General features: G+C 43.8%; 4 protein-coding genes and 1 non-coding gene across 8 annotated transcripts; 3 read left to right on the top strand and 2 right to left on the bottom strand.

The window, feature by feature from the left end:
• The first annotated feature begins 2,395 nt into the window (after positions 1–2,395).
• Positions 2,396–9,065, top strand: senp3b (SUMO specific peptidase 3b). Of its 2 annotated transcripts, none has more exons than XM_076143337.1 (12): positions 2,396–2,521; positions 3,638–3,763; positions 3,834–4,535; positions 4,629–4,733; positions 4,857–4,968; positions 5,366–5,513; positions 5,897–5,944; positions 6,354–6,431; positions 6,516–6,653; positions 6,743–6,826; positions 7,258–7,308; positions 7,776–9,065. In XM_076143337.1, exons 2-12 carry the CDS (start codon positions 3,676–3,678, stop codon positions 7,884–7,886), a joined length of 1,665 nt encoding a protein of 554 aa, XP_075999452.1. In that variant the 5' UTR covers positions 2,396–2,521; positions 3,638–3,675; the 3' UTR covers positions 7,887–9,065. The 2 variants fall into 2 exon arrangements, with proteins under 2 accessions (XP_075999452.1, XP_075999399.1); XM_076143284.1 differs by having other exon boundaries at positions 2,396–2,729.
• Positions 9,066–9,753: 688 nt separating this feature from the next.
• eif4a1a (eukaryotic translation initiation factor 4A1A) lies at positions 9,754–16,625 on the top strand. Its single transcript, XM_076142899.1, has 11 exons — positions 9,754–9,840; positions 11,363–11,411; positions 11,521–11,653; positions 12,317–12,456; positions 12,568–12,736; positions 13,539–13,648; positions 14,043–14,186; positions 14,294–14,431; positions 14,895–14,984; positions 15,456–15,535; positions 15,708–16,625. Exons 1-11 carry the CDS (start codon positions 9,818–9,820, stop codon positions 15,850–15,852), a joined length of 1,221 nt encoding a protein of 406 aa, XP_075999014.1. The 5' UTR covers positions 9,754–9,817; the 3' UTR covers positions 15,853–16,625.
• On the top strand, positions 13,168–13,308 carry LOC143011326 (small nucleolar RNA SNORD10). Its single transcript, XR_012964906.1, has one exon. It is a non-coding gene; the product is annotated as a small nucleolar RNA SNORD10 (small nucleolar RNA).
• Positions 16,626–16,673: 48 nt separating the features above from the next.
• On the bottom strand, positions 16,674–26,126 carry dhrsx (dehydrogenase/reductase (SDR family) X-linked). 3 transcript variants are annotated; one of them, XM_076143013.1, is made up of 8 exons: positions 25,984–26,126; positions 22,646–22,753; positions 22,132–22,200; positions 19,979–20,080; positions 19,654–19,861; positions 19,238–19,445; positions 18,219–19,127; positions 16,674–18,105 (listed from the first exon to the last, which is right to left on the bottom strand). In XM_076143013.1, the coding sequence occupies exons 1-7, from the start codon at positions 26,081–26,083 to the stop codon at positions 18,945–18,947; spliced, it is 978 nt and encodes a 325-aa protein (XP_075999128.1). In that variant the 5' UTR covers positions 26,084–26,126; the 3' UTR covers positions 16,674–18,105; positions 18,219–18,944. The 3 variants fall into 3 exon arrangements, with proteins under 3 accessions (XP_075999128.1, XP_075999203.1, XP_075999277.1); XM_076143088.1 differs by having other exon boundaries at positions 16,674–18,101; XM_076143162.1 differs by lacking the exon at positions 19,979–20,080.
• On the bottom strand, positions 22,763–24,287 carry LOC143005179 (E3 SUMO-protein ligase ZBED1-like). The gene is given in 3 exon segments (XM_076156451.1): positions 22,763–23,764; positions 23,766–24,040; positions 24,212–24,287. Coding segments are annotated over 3 exon segments (1,002 nt in total). The 3' UTR covers positions 22,763–23,113.
• Positions 26,127–27,799: the final 1,673 nt, after the last annotated feature.

Here is a 27,799-nt window from a genome sequence, read left to right as displayed (position 1 = left end):
ATGTTATCAGAGTGAAACGGCCTTTATTACTCTGAATGGTCTTTAACTCATTTGGTCGCATATGACCTCATATGGATATCAGCAGGTGGTCAACGTCACATGTCTGTCGATGTTAGTGAAAAGACTCTGCCAGTGAGTAGAAACCTCATCCTTTACCAACAACACAAAGTATTTTTTAAAATAAATGTGTTTGTATGTCTGTGTGTGTCTTTGTGTTGTTTTGGCTGCGCATAATGGGGGGGTGGGTAGGGAGTGGTGATGGGGGAATATCAATGGAGGGATTTTCTCATCGAATACGTCCCATCTCCTAGCAACGTGCACTGAGGCTTCAACAAGTGGTTGCCATGGAGCTCCTGAGAGTGACTTAAAAGTCTACAAAGAGCCTGTGTGTGTGTATTTGTGTGTCTGTGTATGAGTGTGTGTCAGATTCAGAATAACTTGGGCTGTGTCGCATTTCAAGACTGAATGACGTCATAGACGCTCGACAAGGGTGTGTGTGCAATAAATACAAAACAATAAATTGTTGCATTGTTCTACTGATATTTGTGTTCAACAAACAAAGAATATAAAGGATTTAATGTTGATGTAGAAGTTAATTTAAGATCCTCTTTTGTTTTTGGTGACATGAACATGAACAGCTGTGCATCTGAGAGAATTTTTAAAGCTTTGAAAAAAACAACAAGGAATAGTTCTAAACATCTTAAACCTCATGTGAATTTGTAATCAAATATTTCATATTTTACCTCCAAATCCTTCCGTTGAGATTTAATAACTTTATTTCAATATAAAACTGGTAAACAGACCTGCCTCTTTTATTGTGACTAAATAAAAAAAACAAAAGGATGGCGTTAAGCCAAGTCTGATTCTCAGAACATGGAAGCCATTGGGCTTCTTTGCAGGCTGGGAAATTTGCTTGTGTGTGTGTGTGTGTGTGTGTGTGTGTGTGTGTGTGTGTGTGTGTGTGTGCGTGTGCGCGTGCGCATATGTGTGTTTTGTGGTCTGGGCCTTGTCTCTCGTCCTGATTGTCGTTATTTCAGATGAAATCTTTGCAGAATGTGGACATGGAGGAACAGTGCCCTCTGTTGGAAAATGGTTTTGCTGACACTCATTTTGTTACACTGTTCACGCACAGATCATCAACCCCAACGCCAGAGGAGAGGAGTCGAGAGGAGACAAGAAGAGCAGATGTAGACTAGATGAGGAAAAGGAGACAAGGAGGAGAGAGAAAAGGAACAAAAGAGAGGAGAGGTGATGAAACAACAAAATGAGGAGACAAATTGAGGAGAGGAGAGGAGAGAAGAGAAGAAGAGGAGACACCGTAAATTAGTCTTATATTGTATATGTGTTAAATAAAAAATGTTGAAAAAAGAAGAAGAGACGAGGAAAGGAGATGAGAGGAGAAAAGGATGTGTGGTCGTCTTCTCCATGTGAACGTGCTGCACATTTGGACAATATTTCTACATCACCAGAAGGTTCTGGTGCTGTGGAGGACATTATGTCAGAAACCATCATCACAATCATCATCATCATTTTACGTCATGAAGGTCCTGGAGAGGCCGACAAGGGGCCTCCTGTCTCTATTCCTGTCCACCTTGTTCAGGTCACATACTCAGGACTTGATATCGGCAAACATTTTGAGTATAGTCTGAGCCCCAGTATAGTCTGAATCTGAGTATAGTCCGAGTCTGAGTATAGTTTGAGTATAGGCTAAGCCTGAGTGTAGTCTGAGCCTGAGTATAGACTGAGCCTGAGAATAGTACAAGTTTGAGTGTAGTGTGAGCCTGAGGGTAATCTGAGCCCGAGTGTAGACAGAGCCTGAGTCTACATTCAGGCTCTGTGTGTAGACTCAGGCTCTACACACAGCCACACAGCCACACAGCCACTGAAAAGTGGTCGGCGGCGATTGTTAAAATATGATAGGTTAATAAGGTGAAAATGGTGGAACAGTCCCATAAACCCCTCTCCACTAGGAATCGGTGTGAAAGTCAGAGTGAACTGATCTGATGGACTCGAACATGAGAACATGAAAGTATTGACCCTCTGTTTCTGGGTCCTATCTATCTATCTATCTATCTATCTATCTATCTATCGATCGATCGATCGATCGATCGATCGATCGATCGATCGATCTATCTATCTATCTATCTATCTATCTATCTATCTATCTATCTATCTATCTGTCTGTCTGTCTGTCTGTCTGTCTGTCTGTCTGTCTGTCTGTCTGTCTGTCTGCCTGCCTGCCTGCCTGTCTGTCTGTCTGTCTGTCTGTCTGTCTATCAATCTATCTATCTATCAATTTTTTTTTGTTAATCTTTACATTTGTTTATTCCTCTTTGTAGTTATGTTTCCATATAAACAAAGAGCAGACTCTAAGCAGGAGGCGCAGTGACGCCATTGACGTGCGACGGCTCTGTAGTTGACGTGAGCGGAGCAGCAGCGGTGATTCCGCCCCGCACTCTCTCTATTCACTCAGCGCTTATTGATTGAACGCACATTTCGTGTTATTTCACTCTCTTTCTCAGTGAGTATTTTGAGTTAACTCTGCGCCTAAAGAGGACAGAGGTCAGGGTTCGTGTTCGGCTTAACAGCTGCTGCTTCTCACCGGACTCCATTCAATGAGCTTTAGCTTTAGCTTTGTTTTGGTTCCATAATCTGATTAAAAAATCATCAAAAACGACAACAATCCAGCTGCACTTCGGAATCGCACTTGTATAAAGTGCGTGTTAACGGTAAGTGGACACTCGTGATGGTTAATTTGGCGGGGAACTGCGAGGTTTTAATGTTGTCGCTAGCTAACATGGTTGTCGTAGCTAACGTGAAGCTAACCGGGTAACAGACTAACACGTTAGCACGGCCAACATTCAGCTTCCTCTAAACAACTCCTCTCCTATCTAATAAAGCTTCACGATGACGCAACCGTGTAGAATAAACTGAGCTGCCCGCGAAACGCAGGTTGTGCGACTTACGCCTCCAAACTGGGACCTGGATGCTAATGCTAACGCTCCGCATTGTACAGTGTGCAGCGAGCTAACAGCGGCCAATTCATGCACCTAGCGTGTAACACAAAATCAGTGTCGCTTTCAACGACGCTGTTTGCTTAAGAAAGTCTTCAACCGCTCTCTTTAGCTCGCAAATGATCACAGGTCAAAGTCAGACAGACGTGATGTTGAGAATGTAGAAGACTCACCTGTTTTATGTCAAAAAGGAGGAAGATTCACCTGTTGTGTTTGTTAAAGTATATTTCTCCATGTTTATGTAATAATTGATATGATTCGTTTTACTTGTTCAATGTTCCTGTTATTTAATTCAGTGCATTTGAAAACATCTGCAGGGTCCCATCCTTTTTTTATAATTATATTTCAGCAGGTTTGAGGGCTTTGTGTCAGCGTTACCCGGGTAACATTACATTACATTACATTACATTACATTACATTACGATCATTTGGCGGACGCTTTTATCCAAAGCGACTTACATTACATTATATTACCACCCTTCGCAGAGGGGGGAGCACTTGAGGGTTCGGTGCCTTGCTCAGGGGCACCTCGGCAGGGACTCGAACCGGCAACCCTCCGGTTCTTATGCGGAAGCTCTACCCACTCGACTACTGCCTCCCTAACCGTGTGTTCTGGTCTGTAGGTGACGAGCTGGCGCAGGTTGTAGGCTGTCAGTGGATAATGCGAGACAGTGGCGGTAGCCTGGCCCAGAACCGCTGGCAGGGAGACCTGGGTCTGACTGCTGTGGGACAAGATGACACAGGAGGAGGTAGATGCTGCTAACCGCCGCCATTACTGCTGCTACGACTGACTACCATTACTGACAAATGTTGTTTTAGGTGGGATTCCGGAGGACCACCTCATCGTTCCGGTGTCTGGCCACAGCGTGCCCAACCCCATGCACATCAAACTGGGTCAAAAGGACAAAGTTTGGACAGGCAAATATGTGGAGGAGGAAGATGGGATGGGGAGAAACGCATTAGTTGAGGATGAGGAAGAGAACAATCTAGAGGAGGATGATGAAGAGGATTTTGAGGGTTGGGGTAATGATGAGGATGAAGAAGAAGAAGAGGAGGAGGAGGAGGGGGGAGAAGGAGATGAAGCAGAAATGGAATGGGAGGTTCCAGACTTTGTATCTCTGTCCAGCCAGCAGCACCAGTCGCAACAGCACCACCATTATGGGCTGCACCGTAAGAAAGAAGACGGAGGGGTCGTAGCCAGCGTAGAGGACACAGAGTCACAGGCCGCTGCTGGATCAGCCGTCGGGTCCCGGTTCAGTCGCTACAGGGCCCTGCGGAGGTTCAGGCGCTGGCGGCGGTTGCAGTCCCACAGCGGCCTCGGCTTCCGTCTCACGCAGCACTGGAAGAACTGGCGCCAGCGGGCCCAGTGGGTCGGCGCCCTCGGGCAGCGTTGGACCAGGAAAGGGCATCGGAGCGACCTGTTCAGCAAACAAAGACGCGTCAAGGGTTACTGGCGATCGCCGTACGACGCCAAGGAAGACGAAGACAACGACGAGGGATTCCTGGAGTCTGAGAGTGCTGGTAAATCCTCTCACGTCTCCTTCATATCAGAACTTTGATGACATGAGCGTCTGCGTAAAGTGTAAAGCTTGTCTCTATCTGTTCTCCCCGTAGATAAACAAATGAACGGCTGTGCTGCAGAGGACGATGGAAGGAGGGAAACGGAGGACAAACCAGTGTTGCTCGCCCTCACTGAGCAACACATGAGCTGCGTGACCGGTAAGACCACCATTATTAGAATGGCCCAGATAGAAATGACTACAACGAACACACTCCAGAGCAGCCAGAGTAACACTGCTGCATCATTTACATGTCACCTGAGCATCATCTAATTTGTCCCAGGTATTCTGGAAGAGTCTCTACAGCAATATGGCAGCTTGATCCCCATCCATGTAGACGACATCGTAGGGAAGCTTCAGGACATCTTCAGCGAGAGCTTCTCACAGCCGCACAGGTGAGACACACACACACACACACACACACACACACACACACACACACACACACGTCTCCTCAATTTTCAGAACAAGGTGTGAAATAAGTGTTATTGCTTTAATACAGCATAATGATCTTATAGTATATCTCTAAAGATGTGTCAAACATATACAAGATACTAATTTTACATTTTGGTGGTGAGTTTTGATGGTGGAATTTAATACATTTTGGGTCGGGTGGTTCAGGTTGAAGTGTTTAGTGTTGAGACTCTTTACAGCTGATCTGGTGTGTCTGCACAGCTAACACACTCTGTGCTTCTCCCAGCCCGCGGGTTTGACGTTCCTCAGCCAGCTCTGTCTCAGTAGATTTAAAAAGTATGAAAAAATGAATAAATTGGTCCGCCTGTCCTCTGTCAGGAAAGCGATGGTGCAGCAGCTAATCCAGTCCTTCCAGCGTTCATCAGGAACAGCCCTGGCCAAAACGTTCAGAGTTCACTATAAGCGCCATGTGTTGACCATGGATGACCTGGGCACTCTGTATGGACAGAACTGGCTCAACGACCAGGTATAATGCACTTGTTACGCACTGTCCCTGGTGCTGAATACATTGTAACACACACATTCTGCTGTAACACAACATTGTCCCTTGTTCGATCAATAAAGTCTGTCTCCCATCTCTATCTCACATACCCCCCCCCCCCCCCCCCTTCCATCACTGAAGATGTTTATAAAAATCCAAGACACACATTCCATGAAAGTGCCTGTAGTGCAAGACACAGAATCACAGATGGCACATTAGTTGATTGCGTAATCAGCTGCAACCTTAGTAAAGTCAACTTTTAATCTAATCTGGACCTCAGTGCTGTTACAGGATTCATTTCAGAATTGTATCGTTCGTTTTTGTGATCAGCATTAAGGTAATTGGTTTGGTGTGCTTGTCTTATTCAGGTGATGAACATGTATGGTGACCTGGTCATGGACTCTGTACCAGAGAAGGTAAGGTGATGCTCTGCAGGCCTCCAGTTAAGGTTTAGGGGAACACTAACCGAAAGCCCCATGTAGAAGCGTTTTGTACCAGTAAGCCTCTTTCATGTTAACCTTGGGAGGCAGCAGCTCAGTCGGTAGAGCTTCCGCTTGGCAATCAGAGGGTCGCCGGTTCAAGTCCCTGCCGAGGTGCCCCTGGGCAAGGCACCAAACCCCTAACTGCTCCCCCTTCTGTAATGGGTGGTAATGTAATGTCAGTCGCTTTGGATAAAAGCGTCTGCTAAATATCCGTAGTGTAATGTAATGAACAAAAATAGGCAAAGGGGCATCAGAGACTCTTCCTCTTCCCAACAGCTAAAGTGAATTCTCCTGCCGAATAACATCAGTAAAGTCATCATTCTCTCTCTCTGATCTTCCTCAGGTTCACTTTTTCAACAGCTTCTTTTATGATAAGCTGAGGACCAAAGGTTACGAAGGTGTCAAGCGGTGGACGAAAAATGTACGTCTCATTCTGCTAAGTTTCCATTTCTGTTCTGTCACAATGTGGGTTTGTTATGTGATCGCTTCCGTTCCTCTCGGTCAGGTGGACATCTTCCAGAAGGATCTGTTGTTGATCCCTATTCACCTGGAGGTCCACTGGTCCCTGGTCAGTGTGGACATCCCTCAGCGAGCCATCACATACTTCGACTCCCAGCGAACCCTCAATCGACGCTGTCCAAAGGTCAGACGGGTCTTTTATCCATTAAATGAAGAACTATTTGTCTGTGAGAAACAAGTCAGCTTATATTTTATCTTTTATTTTTTTTACAGCACATTTTCAAGTACCTGCAGGCAGAGGCTATAAAGAAAGACCAACAAGACTTTTTAACAGGATGGAAAGGCTTCTTCAAAATGGTAAGATTTCTTTTATTTTGGTTGTATCAAAATGAAATCGGGCCACATTTACATATACAGAGATTCTGGAATTTTCAGTGAGCGAGTAGGCGGAGACTTTAGTGCATCTTTATGAGTAAGTACCTCATAAGAAATGTCTCACACAGCAGTGATTCCTGAAAAACCCTGTATGCTTCACGTCCTCCTCCTCAGCTAACAAAAGCAGAGAGGAAGGACAAAAACACAATTATATTATGTTTGTTGATAAAATCATCCTACTACGTTTCAGGATGCAATCCAAGGTTTGCTTATATTGATGTCATATTAAAGTTAGAAAGGGTTCACCTCACAGTTACAACATACGTGTTCTATCTTGTTATCTCTGTGTGAAACGGGCGCCAACAGACTGACATTGTGTTGTTGGTATTGTGTGTGTTTTGTGTGTGTTGCAGAATGTCGGTCGTCAGAACAACGATAGTGACTGTGGGGCTTTTGTGCTTCAGGTGAGCTCACACGCCTTTCACACCTGTGAATATGATGCATATGAATAAGTCACTCCCCCGTCATTGTTAGTGTAGGTGAGAAAAGTCACACATGCACCTCCGACCACCAAGAGTGCCACAACCTTATTTAAATGCAGGTTTGTCATTTAAATCCAGTTTCACAGGAGAGCTTTCTACTGTAGATGTTGAAACAAAGCATCAGACGCAGAAAGCTCCATTGTTACTAAACCAAAAAATAGAGCTTAAATAAAAAGACAACTAATCTGACTGAAACTAACGAAGACAGAACTTCCACTTTGTTTCCACATTACAAGGTCACGGCGTGCCCCTGTGTTTGGGGTCATCCCGCCACCGCTGCTGCTAGAACGTTGATGGATTCCATCATACATTAACAGTGATTCTGCACTTTTATGTGAATTTTATGAAATGACTTCTAATCAGAGTTTGTCTCCCCCCTCTCCCCACAGTACTGTAAGTGCCTGGCTCTGGGGCTGCCGTTCAGCTTTGGCCAGCAGGATATGCCGCGACTGAGGAGGCAGATGTACAAAGAACTGTGTCACTGCATGCTCTCCCTGTGACCTCATGGATAAGGGACAAGGGGAGCAAACCATTGACTGGAAAACAAAAGAGGAAGTTTCTCCTCTGACCCCATCCAGAGACTTGACCTCTTCTACTGCTGCGCCCCCCTGTAGGCGATGGCATTCTTTAGTCCCGTCCCCACTTTGGATTTTTTTTCTGTATACATGGTGATTCCTTTGTGGTTGACAGAGGCCAAGGCTGCGTGCGATACTTCACCTGATGAAGATCAAGAACTCAGTCCAGACCTCCTGGAGAGAATTACCGTAACAGAATATCACAATCCTACCTGAGGCCCCCGTTAGCGTGCAGGTTAGGGCTCAGCCAGTCTGTGTAGATGTGCGGTTTAATTCAATGTTTTCCCTCTTTATTAAGTGTTCCATTCCAGGTAAGAAGTCAGAAATTCCAGCTGGTGGTCCGAAAACAAAGAGGCAGCAAGGTTAGAACGGAAGGATTAACCACATCGAAACAATCTCAGCTGCTAATGTTATGTCATATCTCAGGTGTCATCGCAGAATGTTCCGACACTTGGTGCAGCCACTTCTAACACACAAAGATGAACACTGTTTTCAAGATGTTATCAGAAGCAGTCTGTATTTGAACACCATACACTTAGGAGTAACTATGGATAGAATGTTCTGGTAATGCCTCCAGCAGGACATTGGATGGAGTTTGACGTGGTCTTAGGTGGGACATGAACATTTCTGACTTACGCATGGAACCCCGGCACATCACTTGAGTCCTGCGCCTTTGTCCTCTCCGCCTCGTTTTACTCTTCCTCGCTACACAAGCATCTTTCATCCTCATCTGGGAGTCGACACCTGGCCTCTGAGGATTACCATCTAAATGCAAACCAGAATGACCACCACACCCCCACCACAAAGACGTGGTTACAGCTACTTTCACATTGATCTTCGATTGTGTTTCTATCTCTGTCAGTAAACGTGTTGCAATGCTTCTTGTTTAAAACGTGTTAAAATACTAATTTGTTGCATATTTTGGAGTTAAGTTTGGTCAGGACCATGACGGCTACAATATGCGTTACCCTTCACTCTTCTTTTCTAACTGAAGACACTGTTGATAGTTATGTTTTTCTTTTTTCAGACAGAACAGAATTGACAGTTTTATATATCTTCTACAATGCATTTTGGTTGCTAAGAATAAACATACGTGGCAAAGAAGTGATTGATTTTCATTGCATAAATAACATACATTGCATCTATATGGAGCAGGACGTATAAGTAGACTGATAGTGATAATCCAGCCACGAAAATAATGTGATTCTAATCAAATAATTCAGAATGAGTGTGTTTGGCTTTAGAATTGAAAAGATTTCACTCCTCTGTCGTCAACAGACGATGAGTTTTGCTTTGTCCAGCTCCTATTTAATCTAATTATCTAATCTAATCAATCTAATCCAATCAATAGGCATAGCTCAGCATGGTAGAGCGGCCGTCTAGGGATCGGAAGGTTACTGGATCGATACCAGTTGATACAAATACTAGTTGAGCAACTGTACTCCACCTCTCATTAGCGTATGAATGGGGCAACGCGAAGTCATTGTTAAAGCGCTACGTAAGGAACAGTCCGTTTACCTTCCCTTTGTCCTCGCTGACCAGTGCTAGAATGGAGACGTTACAAATTAAAGCCGGAGAGTCCCGCGGACGGGGCTCGGCAAACGCGCAATTTCGCGTAACCCCGCCTCACTGTTAGTGCAACATTCTTCGGTCTGGACAGTGAAACAAACGCCAATCGCAGCTTCACTGGACATGATTGTCCCGACGCCTCAACGTGACGTCTCCACGGACCAATCAGACACCGGGGTAGGCGGGTCCTGTGCTGAATGACCAAAATCTAGCCAATGGGAGTGTTCCTGAGTGTGTTATGTCAGCATATATAAAGGTTTTCTGCCGCAGTTTCTTCCTTTGTAATAATGTCGGCTGAGTGTGAAATAAGGTAAGGTGGCTATGGCCTACAGGAGGCGCGTTTGCTATGTAACGGTTGGTCTCTTTGTCGTCGCTATGATGGTCTTGAATCTTTCTTCTTTTCACACAACGGAGAAAAACTGTGTTTCTCCGTGAAACACCGGCTTAGGCCGGCGGACTAGCATTACTATGCTAGCTAACGCCGGCCGAGAGCATCCATGCTATCCCACCTTGACAAGCCGGGGGCTGCGAGTCGTGCTCGGCGCCGATGCCGAGCAGCCACAAGCTGGAACAAGTTCTGCTCACTAACCTCTTTTTTTTTTTAACCGTACATTTTAGTTTTTCGTCGAACGGTTGGCCTTTGTTCGTCCCGGAGATGAATTAAATCGCCGAATGTAACGATAGCCGGCGCTTCATGTGGCACGTGACTGCAGCGGCCTAGGCCCCACTGCTAAGCGACCGGGCTTACTATTTTATATCGTTAGCCAAGAACGACCCCGTCTCTGCTCCCACCGTGCCTTTGTTTGACGACACGCTACTTTTTTTTAAGTCGTTCGAAGTGTAATTTGTTTTTTTTCCGGTCTTTATTCTTCCGATACATGTTGTCGCTTTAGAGGGATCCGAAGTTACATTTCTCCGTTGAACGGGCGCACATGGCCCCTTGGTTTTGCCGTTGCCACCAGGCCGCGGCCTGCGGGCGGAGCTTCCTCTTACCGCCACAGGGTCTCGTTCTGGGTTTGGTTACGTTAAAACAAGATCTTTCACTCGGCTTTGTCAACCGTGTTCAGTCTCATGCACCGACTCATCTTTCCTTAATTAAAGTGAAATGTAACGGGCCTGCTGCGGAGCCCCGCCCGTAAGCGCTTATTTTCCACCGAGCTCTCGCATCAGAGATTATATTCGAATTATGTTTCCGGCAAATAGAAACTTATGACACCGAAGATCCCAAGTGGGAATGACTGTCTTTCTGGAAAAAATGTGGCTTTCGGAGGATCCGACGTGGCTAGCGGCCATCTTGTCTGTGATTTAGAAATGGCGGACCGAAGCCTGCTGAGTTTGGGGTTTGGACGTGGTTTAGGGTTCGACCGTGGTGTTATATCAGCGATCAGACTCGAGACTTATCACGCCATCGAATGAAAGCTACAAGTCGGTTGCTGGAGCTGCCCCCACAGTGTTTTGAATCGGATCGTTTTCTTCTCTGGAACATTTCCTCCATTTTCACACTGATCTGACTATTGAGACAACGTGAGCTGAGTACACGCGTCGACTCGGTAAATAGCCTCCCCATGAGTGTTGCAAGAAAATGATGGTGCGTAACAAGCCAAAACTATTGGCCGTAAGAGTGCGGATTTTTGTCCCTGACGAGTACTGATGGATAAAAAATTACCTTGCTTAAAAACAAGGTGGCGTACACATAAATGTTAGCATCAGGTTAGTTGATGTTTTCATAGAGCAATATTACAACGTGAGAATGTTGACTCCCCCATTAATGTGTACAGATGGCATGCTGTCTGAAGAATATGAACATTAAAGGTATTTCCTCTCTTTTTCAGAGACAGAGACAATGGGCCAGAAGGCATGGAGCCAGATGGCATCATTGAGGTGAGCCCTCAACTGTTTTTGGGGCAGGGGTATTGGCAAAAATTAGCCTTGAGAATGTGTCTTGCATAAGTATGTTTTTCCTAATTGTTTGCTCTTGTCAACCCTCTAGTCCAACTGGAATGAGATTGTGGACAGTTTCGATGAGATGAACCTGCGCGAGACTTTGCTCAGGGGAATCTATGCCTATGGGTTTGAGAAGCCTTCCGCCATCCAGCAAAGAGCAATTATCCCTTGCATCAAGGGTAAGTAGCGCCCCAAAATTGAAAACATCTTAAACTATCAATGTCAACAAATTATTTGGGTGTTTGAGCACCTTTATGGTTTAACATACGTGGATTGCATTCATGTTTGTCTAGAAGAGCAATTTACATCACATGTTATTAGTGACAGAGGTAGAAACTTTCCAGTGGCAGCATTATCACATTTAATGACCAATACTGATGCATGTATGTGGTTGTCTCTAGTCCCCCCTGGCCCTTAGTCAGGACAGTGTCTATCAATGGCACACGTTCAATTGCAATCTGGCTGGGGGAAGAGAAAATAGTCCACATTCATCCCAGTAAGTTCTGTTCAGTGAGCTTCAGTCTGGTTCATGCTGTGGAAACATTTTGATCACACACCTACACAAACTCACCCAACATATCTTGAACAAGATATATGAGAAGTGAACTCCATCTATTTTGTGTATGAATGAAAATGCTTGTAAATGTTGCTGCCCATTTGCGTAAGTTATTCCTATTGGCCAGCTCATAATCATAATAATCTCGATTGATTGCAAATGTCCACAAGGCAACAGCATCTTGGTGAAGTGGCCAGATAGGGCTGCATGTATCATTTTCACCGTAGCCCAAATATGTGGGAGAGCGATTTTCTCTGTCCTTAAAGTGAACCCTTTGTTTGTCCAGGTTATGATGTGATTGCTCAGGCCCAGTCTGGCACTGGGAAGACTGCGACCTTTGCCATTTCCATCCTTCAGCAGATCGATGTGGAGCAGAAGTCCACACAGGCGCTGGTCTTGGCCCCCACCAGGGAGCTGGCTCAGCAGGTGGGGAAAAAAGATCAATCTTGCCCTCAAATGTCATCAAATTGCTCACCACAATTGGGTGTTATGGAGAGAATTGTCTTAACTTCGACCCTTTCCCTGCTGACCTATCAGATCCAGAAGGTGGTCCTGGCCCTGGGTGACTACATGGGAGCCACTTGCCATGCCTGTATCGGAGGGACAAACATCCGTACTGAAGTCACAAAACTGCAGGCCGAAGCCCCGCACATTGTGGTGGGAACCCCTGGCCGCGTCTTTGACATGCTCGGGCGCAAATACCTCTGTAAGTACCTCAAAGCTCAAACTGTAAAATGGTCACACCTCCATGTGTTGCATAATGAACCTCAGGGGGTTATATGTGACCCTTTGACGTCATGAGGCTGATAAGTTTTAAGCCTTGTGTTATGAGTGAAAATGTACCTATGTAAAGGCTTTATCTGCATCAGCCTGAGCAATTGTCTGTTACCCCTCCCTTTTTCCTCTTTGAACTTCTGAGCAGTTTCCATCAAACTAAATCAAGCCTATTAAGTCTGGCTTCATAGTTGGTTTTGGATTCATCGGCATTGGAAAAGCCCGAATAGAACCAATTCATGTGTTATGGGCATGTGTAAAGGTTGAAGTTATTGGCTTCAGAATTAAGCTTGATATCAAGCTCATGAGGGCTGAAGCAGTGAATCAGCGAGTTGGTCTGCTTAAGGGAAATTGTGAAATGCTGTATAATGATGAAACCCATGCGTGTCAACTGACTCTGGAATGTTCTGATTGTTCTGTTGCTCCACTCAGCGTTTTGCTGGCTGGAGTCCATCAGGCATGACGATTCCAGAGAAGTGATCATAAATCAGTCCTTCTGAATGCAGCAGCAGTCTTTGTCATTTATGTGATGTCTGGAGTAAAGAACAGGAAAATTAAAGGAATACACAGACCTGAAAAGAATCTAATGCTGTCCAGACATTAAATCAATTTGATCAACATTAGCCTAAGGATTATTCTGTGTGAAGGACAACTTTGTAGCAGTAACATCTGAGCACACGAATGGATTTTATCTGGTTGTCATATTAACCAATTGATTTTTCCTTGAATTCAAGCTTCCAAATGCATCAAGATGTTTGTTTTGGATGAGGCTGACGAGATGCTGAGTCGAGGGTTCAAAGACCAGATTTACGACATCTTCCAGAAACTGTTGAGCAGCACACAGGTAAGAGATGAAGCTGATAAAGTCCAAGGATCCCTCTCCTCCCATCTGCTGTGTTGGTGAAGGACTGAAAGTTCTTTGGTAGATGAAAATCTGCTCTCCACAGTGACAGAGTTCATGTCTCTGACCCACGACTTATTAGCAGATGACATGTCCTGGCATTGTCACTGTAAATCTTGAATATATTGGACTATTTCAGGTGCAACCTGTCTGGCACGGTCAGTAGGTAAAATGTTGGTCAGATTTGTCCTCGCTAGAGTGAGTTTGCGTAACCACAAGAAAAATAAATCAAGAATTTGATTTATAAGTTAATATTTTATAGGTCCCTGTGCTTTCACAGACCTCAAAGGCATTAAACTTAAAATGCAAGGAAACACTAACAGATGCTCTCCTTCAGGTTGTCCTTCTGTCGGCCACCATGCCTGTGGATGTGCTGGAGGTCACAAAGAAGTTCATGCGTGAGCCCATCCGGATCCTTGTGAAGAAGGAGGAGCTGACCCTGGAGGGTATTCGCCAGTTCTACATCAATGTAGAGAAAGAGGTGACTGTGGAGTACAAGTTTCATTGTGCCAAAAACTTTGACATGTGTTCAGTTCACTGTGAAGTCTTGCAGACAGTAGGGTGAATGCTTGTGTTTTGTCCCTGTAGGAGTGGAAGTTGGACACACTGTGTGATCTGTATGAAACTCTGACCATCACTCAAGCAGTCATCTTCATCAACACCAGGAGGAAGGTGGACTGGCTCACTGAAAAAATGCACGGCAGGGACTTCACCGTCTCCGCCCTGGTAAGATCCATATATGGTTTCATCTTTCTCCTACAGGCTGAGAATGATGTCTCTTTATTGGACCTGAATCAACCATGTCCATATTTATAATACAAGCCAGTATTATTCCCCCTGCCTATGGGCAAGGCAGTGCTCTTTGATGACACGAGCTCTTTATCTGGCAGGGGAAGAAAGAGAAAGTCCATTTTCATCCCAGTCAACTCTGGTCAGTGAGTTATAGGCTGGTTCATGCTGTGGGCACAGCGACACATTGTGTCAAAGTGTTTTTAATAAGTGATCAGAAATGGTTAATTGGCACCTGTTGGTGTGTGTGAGATGGCCTGGGGTCAATAATGTGCTCCCTGGTCGTTTCTCTGCATACTTCTGTTTGTATGCAAGGTGACAAAGGAATACAATTATTTAAAATTTTTGTAAACTTCAAATGACTTGATAAATGAGTGGCATTGTCCTGGTTTTCTTTCAGCATGGTGACATGGACCAGAAGGAACGAGACCTGATCATGAGGGAGTTTCGTTCTGGCTCAAGCCGAGTTCTCATCACCACTGACTTGCTGGTATGTGGAAAAAAATGTGTTCAGTCTGCAATCAAGCACCGACTCGGCCAACACCAAAACTGCCCCTGTCCAGTTTTGATCATACAAACTGCATCAGGCATACATTATCCAGTTTGATGTACACAAAGGTTATTGAACCATAATACCCAGTTTAGTTTGCCTCCAGTCCAAGGATCCCTCTCCTCCCATCTGCTGTGTTGGTGAAGGACTGAAAGTTCTTTGGTAGATGAAAATCTGCTCTCCACAGTGACGGAGTTCATGTCTCTGACCCACGACTTATTAGCAGATGACATGCAGTGTATTCTGTCCCTTAAACATTAACAGCTGACTGAACTGATTGAATCCAATGACTAAATATTTTGTTTTTTTAGGAACCAAATGCTCATTGAAAACCTAAATGTCAGTAAGGCTTCTCAGCTGTGGGCCACATTGAAGCTCTTATTTAATCCATTTGTCCCATCTCCCCCTCAGGCCAGAGGTATTGATGTGCAGCAGGTCTCACTGGTCATCAACTATGATCTGCCAACCAACAGAGAGAACTACATTCACAGGTACATGTTAGAGGAACATATCCATCTGGATCCTCATGCTGTGTATGAGATTTTTTGCTTTTATGTTGTAAACTGCAGGAAGTTGGTCACTTCACATGGACATAACTTCATTGTTTATCACATGCAAATTCCCTCCCGGTTTCTCACTGGTCGTTTTGATTTCCCTCCTCAGGATTGGTAGGGGTGGACGTTTTGGCAGGAAAGGCGTGGCCATCAACATGGTGACTGAGGACGACAAGCGAACCCTGAAGGACATTGAGGCTTTCTACAACACCGCCATCGAGGAGATGCCCATGAATGTGGCTGATCTTATCTAGAAGGTTCCACCCCTGCCCCCCCACCCGCCCCCTCCCACCCCATCATTTTCTTTGTGCTTGGATTTCCACAAAGCATCCTGACGTTCCTCACACTGAGGGGAGGAAGACTGATTCCTAAACTTAGACAGGGAATGACAGAACTGCTTTGTGCTTTAGTCACCGTACATTAAGCCTCTAAACTGCAGGACATTTAAACAAGCTGAGGATAAAAGTTTTAAACTTTTGTTACAGGCTCCACATTTTAAATTAAAGAAAAGAAGCGAATAGTCAGAATGTTCACTTTATGTTTAACATGAAGGTGTTTAATCAGATGAAGCTGGTGTCATTTGAGTCAGTGTTATGAAGGGTTGAACCTTAATTGACCTCAGTCTAAAAACCAAAGTGGACATGAAATGACATTACAGGAAGTGTTGCATTTGGCCACATCCATTCCTTCAGTGTATTTGACGTAAACATCTTAGAGAAAGTCATGATAATGTGAACTTTGGGGGGGGGGCTCAGTACACGGGGGGGCTTATTCAATAAAAAGAGCTGTACAGTGAAATCAACATGAATGAGTTGTTTACCCCTCTGATCTATTATTGCTGTCTGTTTTTTGTTTTTTTAATTGCTCTTGTTCGTGCCGTTTCACATTTCGCCAGAGTCGTGCAGCAGTGTGTTAAAAGTTGAACAACTTTGGTGCCCACAGAAGTTTGAAGGCAAAACCCACGGTGAGTTTTGTGGAGAATTTGACTCTTCGCCTTCATCCTGGTTGGTCTCTTCAAATATGTTAACTTTTTTTTAAAAAATCGCAAATATTGGGAATTTTTAAAGGTGGTCACTTTTTGTATCCTACCTCGCCAAAATGTTCGAGGCTCTTTGGCATTAAAGGACCAAACTGCAGGTGATCGTCCTAAAGATTCTACTTCTTTTGTCCTCATAAGTGTATGAAAAATGCCTGCCATGGGGGGGGGGGGGGGAGGGGTTAGGAACATAGGAAGTTGGGTATATGGTCAGTGCTATTTTTTAAAAGGAATCTATGGAATTGTTAACCTTTTTCAGACAGAAGCCATGTATCAAATTTTCTACATTGGATTCTGTAAAGTATTTATTTTAATGGTCTTAAACAAATAAAGGTGTCACAGTGAAAATGTGAAAATATGTTCTGTTTTTGGAATTCTTTTAGTACAGCGATGCATTGATTGGTTACAATTTGAATGGTAAATTAATTTCTAATTTCAAACTGAAAATGCCACAGGAATAATTTAAGGCGCCAAGTTTCCTGAATGCGGGCATGCGGCTCAATCTGATTGGGAAATCTCATGTCTGATCAGTTTGCTGCTCTGAATGAGCCCTTGGGAGTCATTTGAGAAAGGAATGTTGCCTTACCTATGGTAGGTGAGGTATGCAAGTACTGAGAATGACATGACAGTTTCTGCAGGTCTTCACATGTACACCAGTTAAAGAGCCTGACCATGGTCCTGAATCTGCATGTGGGGGGTGCAGTGTGAACGATGTGCAGCCCTTCTAACATGGTATTTAAAACTAAGAATTCAGTCAATTAGTAACCCTTTCTCCTTGATGTAGTTGTAGCTATCCAAAAACTCGGGCCTTCAAAATGTTAAACGCAAGATCAGACCAAAGTGCAAACGGCTGAAGTGAACAGAGCTGAAGCTGTTAAACAGTGGAGTTTATTTGCTTTTTGTAAAGATTCAACAGATAACTGGGCCATAAATGAATGCATAAATGTAAGGGAGTTAAACAAAATAACACGAGCAATAAGACAGCCTATGGTAGTAAAATAGGTTTGAACAAAATCGAGAAGGACGTACAACAAAAATACATTTGCTCACAACAATGACAAAATTTGAGAATGTCGACTTTATGAAGTTGAATAATTAACATTTCTGACAAGTTGTAAACGGTTCAATTACATTTCTGTGAGTAAACAGTTGACATTTGAGTACTTGGTAATAAATCTTGTGAAAATGATTTCCATGTCTTGGGTCAGTTTAGCCTTTTGCTGAAGCTGCATCATTACAGTGAAATTGCAAAATATTCAGCCATTCATTGTTGACAATCGGAACCCAGCATCTCATACACCCTGTGTACCCTGAATCGCAGTTTGGCCACTTGTTTCTTCATGGCCAGTGCGGGGGCCCACAGGTTGTTGTACAGCGCAGTGTCCACCATGCCAGGGTCTACGGCGTTGGCAGTCACTGGGAAGCCACCGGCAATCAGCCGCTTTTAAGAGGACTAGTCTTTAACACCTTTCTTTACATAAGAATCAAGGAAGGCAAATGACACCAGCCATCAGTGCACGTGACGCACCACAAATCAAATTCTATGGTCGCCACAGCGAAAATCTGTGTGTGTTCAGTACTCACCGGCCATATCGTCAGGGTCCCCGGCGCTTATGACGTCAAAAGGATTCAATGTAGTCTAAGTCACGCTGGCGTTTCATCTTCATTGTGAACTATGACCCCATCAATGCTTTGACGCCACTTACATCACGTGACAGCGTCAGACATGCGGGCTTCTTCTTCTACTCCTACTACTTCTTCTCTGTACAGTACATTGGCGGTTGGTAAACTACTTTAGTTGCGCATTAGCGCCCCCAGTAGTGAAACAGGAGACTCCCACAGGCACGCTTGCTTTTCATCTCTGTGTAGCTTGAGGAGTCACATGTGTTATATCCTCCCTTTCCCGTGATAGCGAGTCAGTGGATATGGAGAATTTAGAATGCGTTAATATACCACCTTTTAGGTCTTCCATAATGGAAAAGTTGTACAGTGCCATTTTGCACCCAAGCTGTCTTGAATACAAACTCCAGTGTGAGAATTAAAGAGAATCTATGATTTTTATTGAAATTACTGTACATTATAAAATTACAGACAGGATTTTGCTCTTTTTTGGCAGACCAATTTTTTCGATTGGGGTGCACATTAGATCCATCATTCTATTCTCTTCTATATACTACACATCATGTGAAAGACATCAAACTGAATGCAACTGTGTCAAGACTGGCATTGACTGATTTATGTTGCGCTCAAGTCTGGACCAACCATCTCAGATTTCCTGGTGTGAAGCATCAAGGGCCACAGTTTCGCATCTCAGGCCTCGTTCAGGCCCACAAGCTCGCAGCTCTTTTTCCAAAGCTCAGCTTGTAAGACTGTGTCATAGGAAACGTCCACAGACTGTGTTTTGTCTCCATTGTACAGGTAACAGCCTCCCACACCCTCCATCTCACAGGCAGCTGCAGCAAAAATGGCTGTGGATGCGCCCTCTGCTGGGCTCTGGAAGACATACAGGGGAGAGAAAAAAGCATCATTACAGTGAAATATGCAAAATATTCAGCCATTCATTGTTGACAATCGGAATCCTGCATTTCCTACACCCTGTGTACCCTGAATAGCAGTTTGGCCACTTGTTTCTTCATGGCCAGTGCGGGGGCCCACAGGTTGTTGTACAGCGCAGTGTCCACCATGCCAGGGTCTACGGCGTTGGCAGTCACTGGGAAGCCACCGGCAATCAGCCGCTCCTGTAAGCAGTAGGTGAAGAGAACCAGCGCCAGTTTGCTTTGGCAATAAGCTCCATGCGAACTGTAGCAGCGCCTAACAGAAAGAGGAAAGTGTGTTGAAGGAGTCATGAATGTTTTACAGTGCAGTATCAATAAAAAACTTCACTGCCATATTTAAGTATGTTTTGGAGAATTTGTTTCTACTAATAGATAATTATGCAGCCCACATGCTCTAACCTGAGCTGGTCACAAGTTAACTGACTCTACTAAAGGTGCACTAGCAGGATGTTCTGTCTTCTTACCTTCTGTGTAAGTCGTCCATGTCCAGAACCCCTTCGTAGTGCGTTGCAGAGGACATTGTAACGATGCGAGAGCAGCAGCCATGTCTCCCTGACTGCTTCAGCATATCCAGCAGAAGGTTGGTGAGCAGGAAGTGGCCCAGGTAGTTGAGTCCAAAGTGGAGCTCAAAGCCGTCCTCTGTCCGTCTCTCTGGCACCAGCATTGTTCCAGCTGAAAGAGAGGAGACAATATCACTCTCAGCACAGTGCTACAATACAAAACACACTAAAAGTGGAGTGGGGGACAAGTGGCATTATATATTGTTTTGTTTGCAAAATAAAAGCCTACCATTGTTTACCAGAACATGCAAGGGCAGACCTCGCGCTCTGAACCTCTGAACAAACTCTCGAACGGACATCAGCGATGTTAAGTCCAGGAGGACAAACTCGGCTGTGGAAAGACAAGTCACAGAAGCTCATACAGTTTGACCTGAGAGCTGATGCAACAGGTTTTTTTTGATTTATTGTTCAAATGTGAATTTAGGGACGATAGAGAAAGCCTGGTTTCATCTCCTTCAGTTTTCTATATCTACAGCAGGGAGATGACGCTTCAAATGTCTGGCATTCTGTGGAGGTAATGAAGTTCTTGGTTCTCCTAATAATGGAAACTATTAGCAAGCAAACAAGTTTGATTGCTTTCTTGCTGACCGTCTAAAGAAACATTGTATTTGCTAATCCTAAAGCACCACGTTTTAAGTCTTATTCACCGTCAGAACTCCCTTGGATGAACAGAGAGGTTCGCCTTCTGCTCAAAGCCAGAGATGTAGCCTTCAGGTCTGGAGGCTTACAGCTCAGCTAGGGTCAACCTGAGAGAGGGGGTCAACTGACCCCCCGCCTATATGGCAAGGCATACAGACACTCACCAGCTACAAACCACCCAACACTGTGCCCCCTACCAGCTCCACCTCCCTCCCGGACGAGCTCAACCACTTCTACGCTTGCTTCGGCCGGGAAAACAGGGAGGTGATGTCCAAGGCAGATCTACCTCTCACACTCTCCACCTCAGAGGTCTGTTCCATCCTGAACAAGGTGAACGCCCAGAAGGCACCTGGCCCCGATGGAATACCTGAGCACATTCTCAAGGCCTGTGCAGAGCAGCTGGCTGGGGTCTTTGCGGACATTTTCAACCTGTCCCTGGCCCAAGCAGTTGTTTCCCACTACCTTCAAGACCGCCACCATCGTGCCAGTAGTGCCTGCAATTGGACTCTGGACTTTATATCTAACAGACCCCAGTCTGTTAAGATAGACAACCTCTCCTCCTCCACTATCACCCTGAACACCGGCGTGCCACAAGGTTGCGTGCTGAGCCTTCTCCTTTACTCCCTATTCACCCATGACTGCGCTCCCATCTATGGTTCCAATTCCATAATTAAGTTCGCAGATGAAACCACGGTGATAGGCCTGATCAGAGGCGACGATGAGACGGCCTACAGGGAGGAAGTACGACACCTGACCACATGGTGTGCTGACAACAACCTGGCACTCAACACCAAGAAAACCAAGAAATCATTGTGGACTTCAGGTGGGCCGGCAGCCATGCACACATCCCCATCTCCATCAACGGAGCTGCAGTGGAGCGTGTGCCCAGCTTCAAGTTCCTTGGCATCCACATCTCCGATGATCTCACCTGGTCCATAAACTCCTCCACCCTGGTTAAAAAGGCGCAACAGCGCCTGTACTTTCTTCGGAGCCTTAAGAAAGCTCACCTTTGTCCAAGGATCCTGGTGAACTTCTACCGCTGTACCATTGAGAGCATTCTCATTAACTGTATCACAGTATGGTATGGCAACTGCTCCGCATCAGACCGGAAAGCACTCCAGCGGGTGGTGAAAACCGCCCAAAGGATCACCGGTACACAACTGGACAGCATCGAACAGATCTACCGTAGACGCTGTCTGGGTAAAATCAAGAACATTATAAAAGACTCCTTCCACCACTCATAATAAACTTTTCACCCTACTCCCATCCAGCAGGCGTGACAGATGCCTCGCTCTCGCACCAGCAGGCTCAGGAAGAGTTTCTTCCACAAGGCGACACTGCTGAACTCTACTCCATCCCCCCACTAACATCATTTTGCACTCCACTGCCATTTGCACAACTTTCTGTATTTGCACTGATCATTCCATTTCATTTCAGTTCCCTTTCTGTTTTGCACAAAGACATTTTGCACTATTTCACTCTTCTATTTTATATTACCTGTATACATAGCTTATTCTGTATATATTATATTACATTCTTGCACTTCTGGTTGGATGCTAACTGCAGTTCATTGGCTTGTACCTGTACTTTGCTCAATGACAATAAAGTTTGAATCTAATCTAAATTTATCTAATCTTGTGCAATGATGTTAATACAGCTGAATACTGTGGTGTCATCGCAAGAAGTGTGTTTTATGTAACATTTCACAGTACTGTTATGATAAGAGTAGGTGTGTGAACTTACCTTTCCCTTCACTGCCTTCCTCCTCAATCTTCCTCACAGCAGCCCTGCTCTCTTCTTCTTCATTGCCAGCTGTAGATGATGGAGATCAGACAGGCTTGGTTGGTGGACATTTTAGGACAATGTCAGACCTCAGCACTAGACAGAACGGCATCACGTCTCAGCCGACAGGACTCCCCGAGCGGGATGTATTTTATTCCATATAAGTCTCATGTGGATATTTGGCTTTTTAATCTTTGGTCCAAAACAAACAAGCCTGAAGACGTCCCTCTGGGTTTCGTCTTATTTTTGACATATTCAAACATATTTAAAAATCATGATGAAATTATAAATCAAAAAGTGACAGTGGGTTAGTTTCAGTACTTAAATATGACGTAAATGACCTACATTTTGAATGCCACAAATGTTTTAAAAGAGGCAGTTTTAATGAAATTGTTAGTAGTTGCTTCCTGGAGATTCATTTTCTGCTATGGTTTGCTGCAGCAGCATGGCAATGCAGTGTTGGATCGTATCCTACCTATTACAACATGCATGCCAAGGCTTGCCAGATGTCTTGCTGTTTCAAACCCCATTCCACGGGTCCCCCCAGTCACAATGGCAACCCTTCCATTTAGCTTGGGCAAGACTGTGTAAGAGGAGAGAGGGTCCAATATGAGACAGACAGACAAACCTTCAGTCAGGAAATAAAGGACATGAATTCATTTAATGGTTCAATATTTATTATAATTTTTATCATACTCACTACTAACTCTTCAGCTGGAGACATGTTGGCTAAACTTAAAGTCATATGGGAACCTTCGAAATTGCTCTAGAACACTAGTTGTAGTTGTGGATCAATCGATAGATTAACATTGGATTGGTTTGGGGTTTGTCTGATGAGTTTGTTCCAATTTCAAATGTTGACATTCGTTTGGCAACAAGCAGTACGATTGTTTAGCTATCATGAAATATTACTTAGAATTGATTTATTAACAATATTTTGTGGCTATACAACACTTTTATTTAATATGAATATTGAAATCTGGTCTGTCTGCGAGTAGGTGGTGGACAGCATATTGGAGATGAGCTCCTTGGTCATGCTAATCTCTTTACGGTCCCCTTCATTGACCTTAAGGGTGGTGTTGAAAAGCACGTGGAGCACAGGTCTCACCATGCTAATGGTCGGATACCTACAAGATGTGATCATATTTGCAAAAACTTTAAATGGCTGGAGGACTTCAATCAAGCCTTCAAACAGCAACCAGTCAGAGCTCTCAAAGCTGAGATGGTGGCTGCTGGGATTCTGTAGAAGCGTTGCAGTTACACTAGCCTGTTCCTCTTTAAGCCGCTGTAACATCGCCAATGTGGCCAACCAAGATTTTCCTCGAGCTGTGCTCAGTGCACACTGAGTGAGACCATATTGCTTCCATCTTTCCTCCAGTACACACATACTTGTTCCTGTGAAATGATCGACAATTTTACGGCGACATCGCAAAAAATTTTCCACTTGCGGCAGCTGCAAGGCTTCGTCTATTGCGCGATTGATGGAATGTCCGAGGCAAGGCATCTCCACACACAGCTCCAACAGAGAGCAGGCCTTCATAATGTCCACTGAACCATTTGTGGTAGCACCACTTACTTTATGAGAAGAAGCGAGCAATAAGCCAGCGAAGCCGGCAATAATATTGTAATCAACAGAATGCACAGAGTGAAATGTACTTTCTGTTCCGAGTTTGGCTTTGCCATAGGTCTGTGCTAACTCCACAATACACAACCCCAGCAAGCTCAGTGAGGACGATATTACGTATGCGGCAATACATCTGAGGAAGCAATTTAACCGCCAAGTCACATTTGCCCGGAGGCGAGTATCTTGGATCAACAGGAATAATTATAGTCTTGAAAGACGTCTCTTCAACAATAGCTATAGGGGTCCCTCAGAGCTGAAGCTGATCACAGCTGTCTTCAGATCGTTGTGCCGTCGGTTTCCAGAGTGCAAGTTCTGCCTTAAGTTTGTGTCCTGGAATTGCTGGAGATGAAAACCTGAGTGCTCTGTCTTTATTCTGTGTGTCACACATCTGATCTGAATTGCTCTTCACAAACTCACTGAAATCTACAGGGTGGTTCTTTTCCAGGTGGTACGACGGATTGGAAGTATTTCCAGAGTTAGCAATTTGAATCATACATACGCGGCAGTAAATCCTTTTCCAGTGTAATATGCACCCATCTGCAACGGTGTCAAAGCCAAAGTACTTCCAAACTTTGCTTTTAACACGCGGTCGAGCCACAAGATTGGGTCCAGAGCATAAAGGTCCTGAACTTTTGCCCTCCATTGGTTGCTTAGGAAAGAAATCGCACTTGGATGCCTTCAAATACTGAGTACCTAACAAGAGCAGTGAAATACATGTTGAGCATTGTTTTTAAACAAATGTCATAAACACCATAGTTAAGGTTGCAATCACTAAAGTCAGTTAAGTATCACTAAATGGATTTATTCAGGATTGTAGCACCATTTCCAATTTATCACAAGTTTATCACACTTTAACACTTATAATTTATATCTACAAAGTTTAAATAGACCTAGGTGACAAACAAACACAAACAACATTTAAAGAATAACCTTTATTGTGTCAAGTCACTAGGCTTTACAATTTCTGACACATCATGAACATTCTAATCGGCATCTAACTTTAACATTATCTAGTTTAGCTGAACAAATCTAACTGGATCCATCGTTAAGGTGTAATGTTTACACACCACCATTACCACGTTTATGCTGGTAAATGTACGAGTTCTTTAACAAACCTGTTGGTTTTGCTAGTCTGGCTTGTTACCTTATTTCATGCATTGTGACGCTGCTTCTGTGTTTAAAAGGTTCCGAAGTCTCCCTGCTGCCCATCTGTGCTCATTACAAGGTATTTTTGCCAAAGGAGAATCAAACTACAGTGGACAGAACCAAGTAGAAAAGAGGCGAAACTTCCAGATATCAGCAATGTGGTACTTTGCACTGAACGACAATAAGTACAAACTTTCTTCCCCGACGGCTCAGATCTGTTGGTATTGTGCTGCTGCTGTTTAAGGACACGAGAGAGTTGAACGGTGAAACAGTTGTGATAAAGTTATTAGCATTAACTTGTGTGAAGTTATTATAGTCAAGCTATACCACCTCAGAAGAAAGACAAACTAATGTGAAGTACACACAGTATGCTAGCCACTTAGCAGAATTGAAGTTGTAGAGCTGACAGATGGCTTAACTATTTACTTGCTAAACTCTCACAATTATAAAATGAAAACTAATGGGTTTAAGTTATTTCAGCTCTGTGCTTTAGTTATGGTGAGTGAACATAAGGTCTTGGGCAAGTCAGGCAACACCCTTATGACCAAATACCCAGAATTCTTTGGGAGATTACAAGAGCCAAAGTCACAAATTGAAAGCAGAAACAATCCCTTCATTGTGTCCTGCTGCTAAATGCTACTTACTTTCCTACGGCAATGTCACATGTTTTCTTTTTAAGAGGATTCTTTTTAAGAAAACATGTGAAACTAAACTATAAATGATTTTACTAGTACTATTATATTCATTTAAATTCATTGCTAATATTACGCATTGCTAATATTATTGCTAATATAACGTATAATATATAACATTTCTCGCTACAGCATAAAGTTTTCATCGAATAGCGAGAGAAGCAATTTTTAAACCTACATCTGTCTGGTATAGTGACGTCAGTACCTCGTCAATAATCACATACGAATGGGAAATCACAATCATATAGAGCAGATTTCCAAAACATATAAGCAACTTCATTATTTTAAATGCTAGGCGAGAGTAGAGTGAAGAGCGAGTACAAAAGAATTCGGGCATAGAATGAAACTGACCTGGTAGCGTGAACGATCTGTTGAAAAGCTGAAAGATTAGCACTTTCAAGCCGCATAAATACAGTCTGAGAAAAGGCAAAAACACTGACAGCAACCACATCTTCTGCTTCCAGCTTCTACTGTCTCTCACACTAACAGGTCCGGGTGGGAGGCCGGAAAACAATGGTTCCGGGTTCTCACCCACTGAGGATAAAAAGGCACAAATAACGAGGATTAACTTCCTTTTAATCCTCATTATTGAAAAATGTGCAGAGATTGTTGTGATAATAATGACAAACATCTTACAATTAACACAATGAGATATAAAATATAATCAAATGTAAATGCAGGCATACAATACAATATTCCCAAACATCAAATATGTTGGCTTTATATGTTATTTTGTATTTGCAGGATAACATTGTGAGGCTGTGTAATAAAAGAGCTACATTCCTACTCGGGATGTATTATTCAGATGTGAAGTAGACACAGGTGTCGACTCCTTTCATGATAAACACGCCTCGGACCCGGCATGCACTTGTACTTTGACACTTTTGGATTTGAGCCTTTTGAGCTTTGGAAAGGCCTGACGTTACCCAACCTAAAGCTCATTAAAGTGCTAATGAATAGACCATAAAGACAGAAATAATGTCACTTCTACTACTACTAATACTATGAAAAGATCAACAAAGAGTGTTTAACAATGTCATCCACAATTCTATTTATTTCAAAATAAAAATGGGAGTCCTCTGAATGTTGCATTTATTATACAGCACTATTTAATTGCACCTGGAAGTCACAGTCAATATAGTAGAAATACAGATTGGGACAAACTCAACCAACTTCCTTCCCTTAATACCTATAAAACCTTAACAATAAGTATTTTTTAGCAGTTTTCAGAGGAAACTAACAACCAACAAACCCAAAGACCAAAATAAACACCAGGGAGCAAGAGGCTGGCGGACTCCACCATACTATGTAGCCAAGGAGATCATCCACAGGTGTAAGGTATCCATCCCACTGACTGCCTCCTGCCAAACTCCCGAGATGAGAAGACAGAGGAACAAATACCACTAGAAGCCTATCAGAGGCAGAAAACAGACATATCCTAACACAAATATCAGCGGCAATAACTTTTAGAAGATCAGTCAGATGAAAATTCATCAATATCCACTAGATGGCGTACATGTTTCAGTGTAACCCTTAGGTCATACTTGGCTAAGGGGAAATCATAACGCACAACACAAACCCCACAAAGCCCAATATGTTGAGGCAGTTTGTAAAATGCAAAAAGAAAGAGAAAGAGGTGATTTGCCAATAATCTCGTAACTGGCAGCTACTTTGACTATATGAAGACAAATAAACGGAAACACGCTCAATCATTTCAAAACTGAACATGCAGGTCACACAAGAAATAACAGTTGTAACCATTAAAAAGTAAATTTCGGTGGAAAAGTCTTAGTGGCCGTCTCTACTAGCGGCTATACTATAATCTAAACATCCGTGTAAATCTACTTTATTACTCTGACTGACTATATTGCTCTAATATTACTCTGTTTGCCGACAAGAATAAACCATGTTAAGCTCGGTGTGTCGATTTATAAACGTTTGATATTGAGCTGATTGTTAGTTCTGTCCTGGGCCTATTATTATTTTCTATCTATATGCTCCCTCTCGGGAACATAATTCGCCAGTTTGGGATAGATTTTCATTCCTATGCGGATGACACCCAACTGTATGTTTCCATAAATCCCAACGAACACTCTGGGATCTCCAATTTGGAGTCCTGTCTTCTAGCCATTAAAGGCTGGATGACAACTTTTTGCTTCTTAACGCT

Source organism: Genypterus blacodes, unplaced genomic scaffold (genome assembly GCF_046128005.1).
Source record: "Genypterus blacodes isolate CSIRO-AG114 ecotype Tasmania unplaced genomic scaffold, CSIRO-AGI_Gbla_v1 ptg000002l_1, whole genome shotgun sequence".
Classification (NCBI taxonomy): Eukaryota; Metazoa; Chordata; class Actinopteri; order Ophidiiformes; family Ophidiidae; genus Genypterus; species Genypterus blacodes.
The sequence above is the reverse complement of the archived record's forward strand: the minus strand, read 5'-3'. Positions and strand labels throughout refer to the sequence as shown.

What these genes read in the sequence shown, in the direction of transcription:
- senp3b (XM_076143337.1), top strand. Translation starts at nt 3,676, where the DNA reads ATGCGAGACAGTGGCGGTAGCCTGGCCCAGAACCGCTGGCAGGGAGAC. An exon ending in ACAAGATGACACAGGAGGAG is followed by an intron (nt 3,764 to 3,833) that starts GTAGATGCTGCT and finishes ATGTTGTTTTAG; the next exon opens with GTGGGATTCCGGAGGACCAC. An exon ending in TGGACTCTGTACCAGAGAAG is followed by an intron (nt 5,945 to 6,353) that starts GTAAGGTGATGC and finishes GATCTTCCTCAG; the next exon opens with GTTCACTTTTTCAACAGCTT.
- eif4a1a (XM_076142899.1), top strand. Translation starts at nt 9,818, where the DNA reads ATGTCGGCTGAGTGTGAAATAAG. An exon ending in CCAGGGAGCTGGCTCAGCAG is followed by an intron (nt 12,457 to 12,567) that starts GTGGGGAAAAAA and finishes CTGACCTATCAG; the next exon opens with ATCCAGAAGGTGGTCCTGGC. An exon ending in AACTGTTGAGCAGCACACAG is followed by an intron (nt 13,649 to 14,042) that starts GTAAGAGATGAA and finishes GCTCTCCTTCAG; the next exon opens with GTTGTCCTTCTGTCGGCCAC.
- dhrsx (XM_076143013.1), bottom strand. Translation starts at nt 26,083, where the DNA reads ATGTGGTTGCTGTCAGTGTTTTTGCCTTTTCTCAGACTGTATTTATGC. An exon ending in TGGCATGCATGTTGTAATAG is followed by an intron (nt 22,201 to 22,645) that starts GTAGGATACGAT and finishes CATCATCTACAG; the next exon opens with CTGGCAATGAAGAAGAAGAG. An exon ending in GCATGTTCTGGTAAACAATG is followed by an intron (nt 19,862 to 19,978) that starts GTAGGCTTTTAT and finishes CCTCTCTTTCAG; the next exon opens with CTGGAACAATGCTGGTGCCA.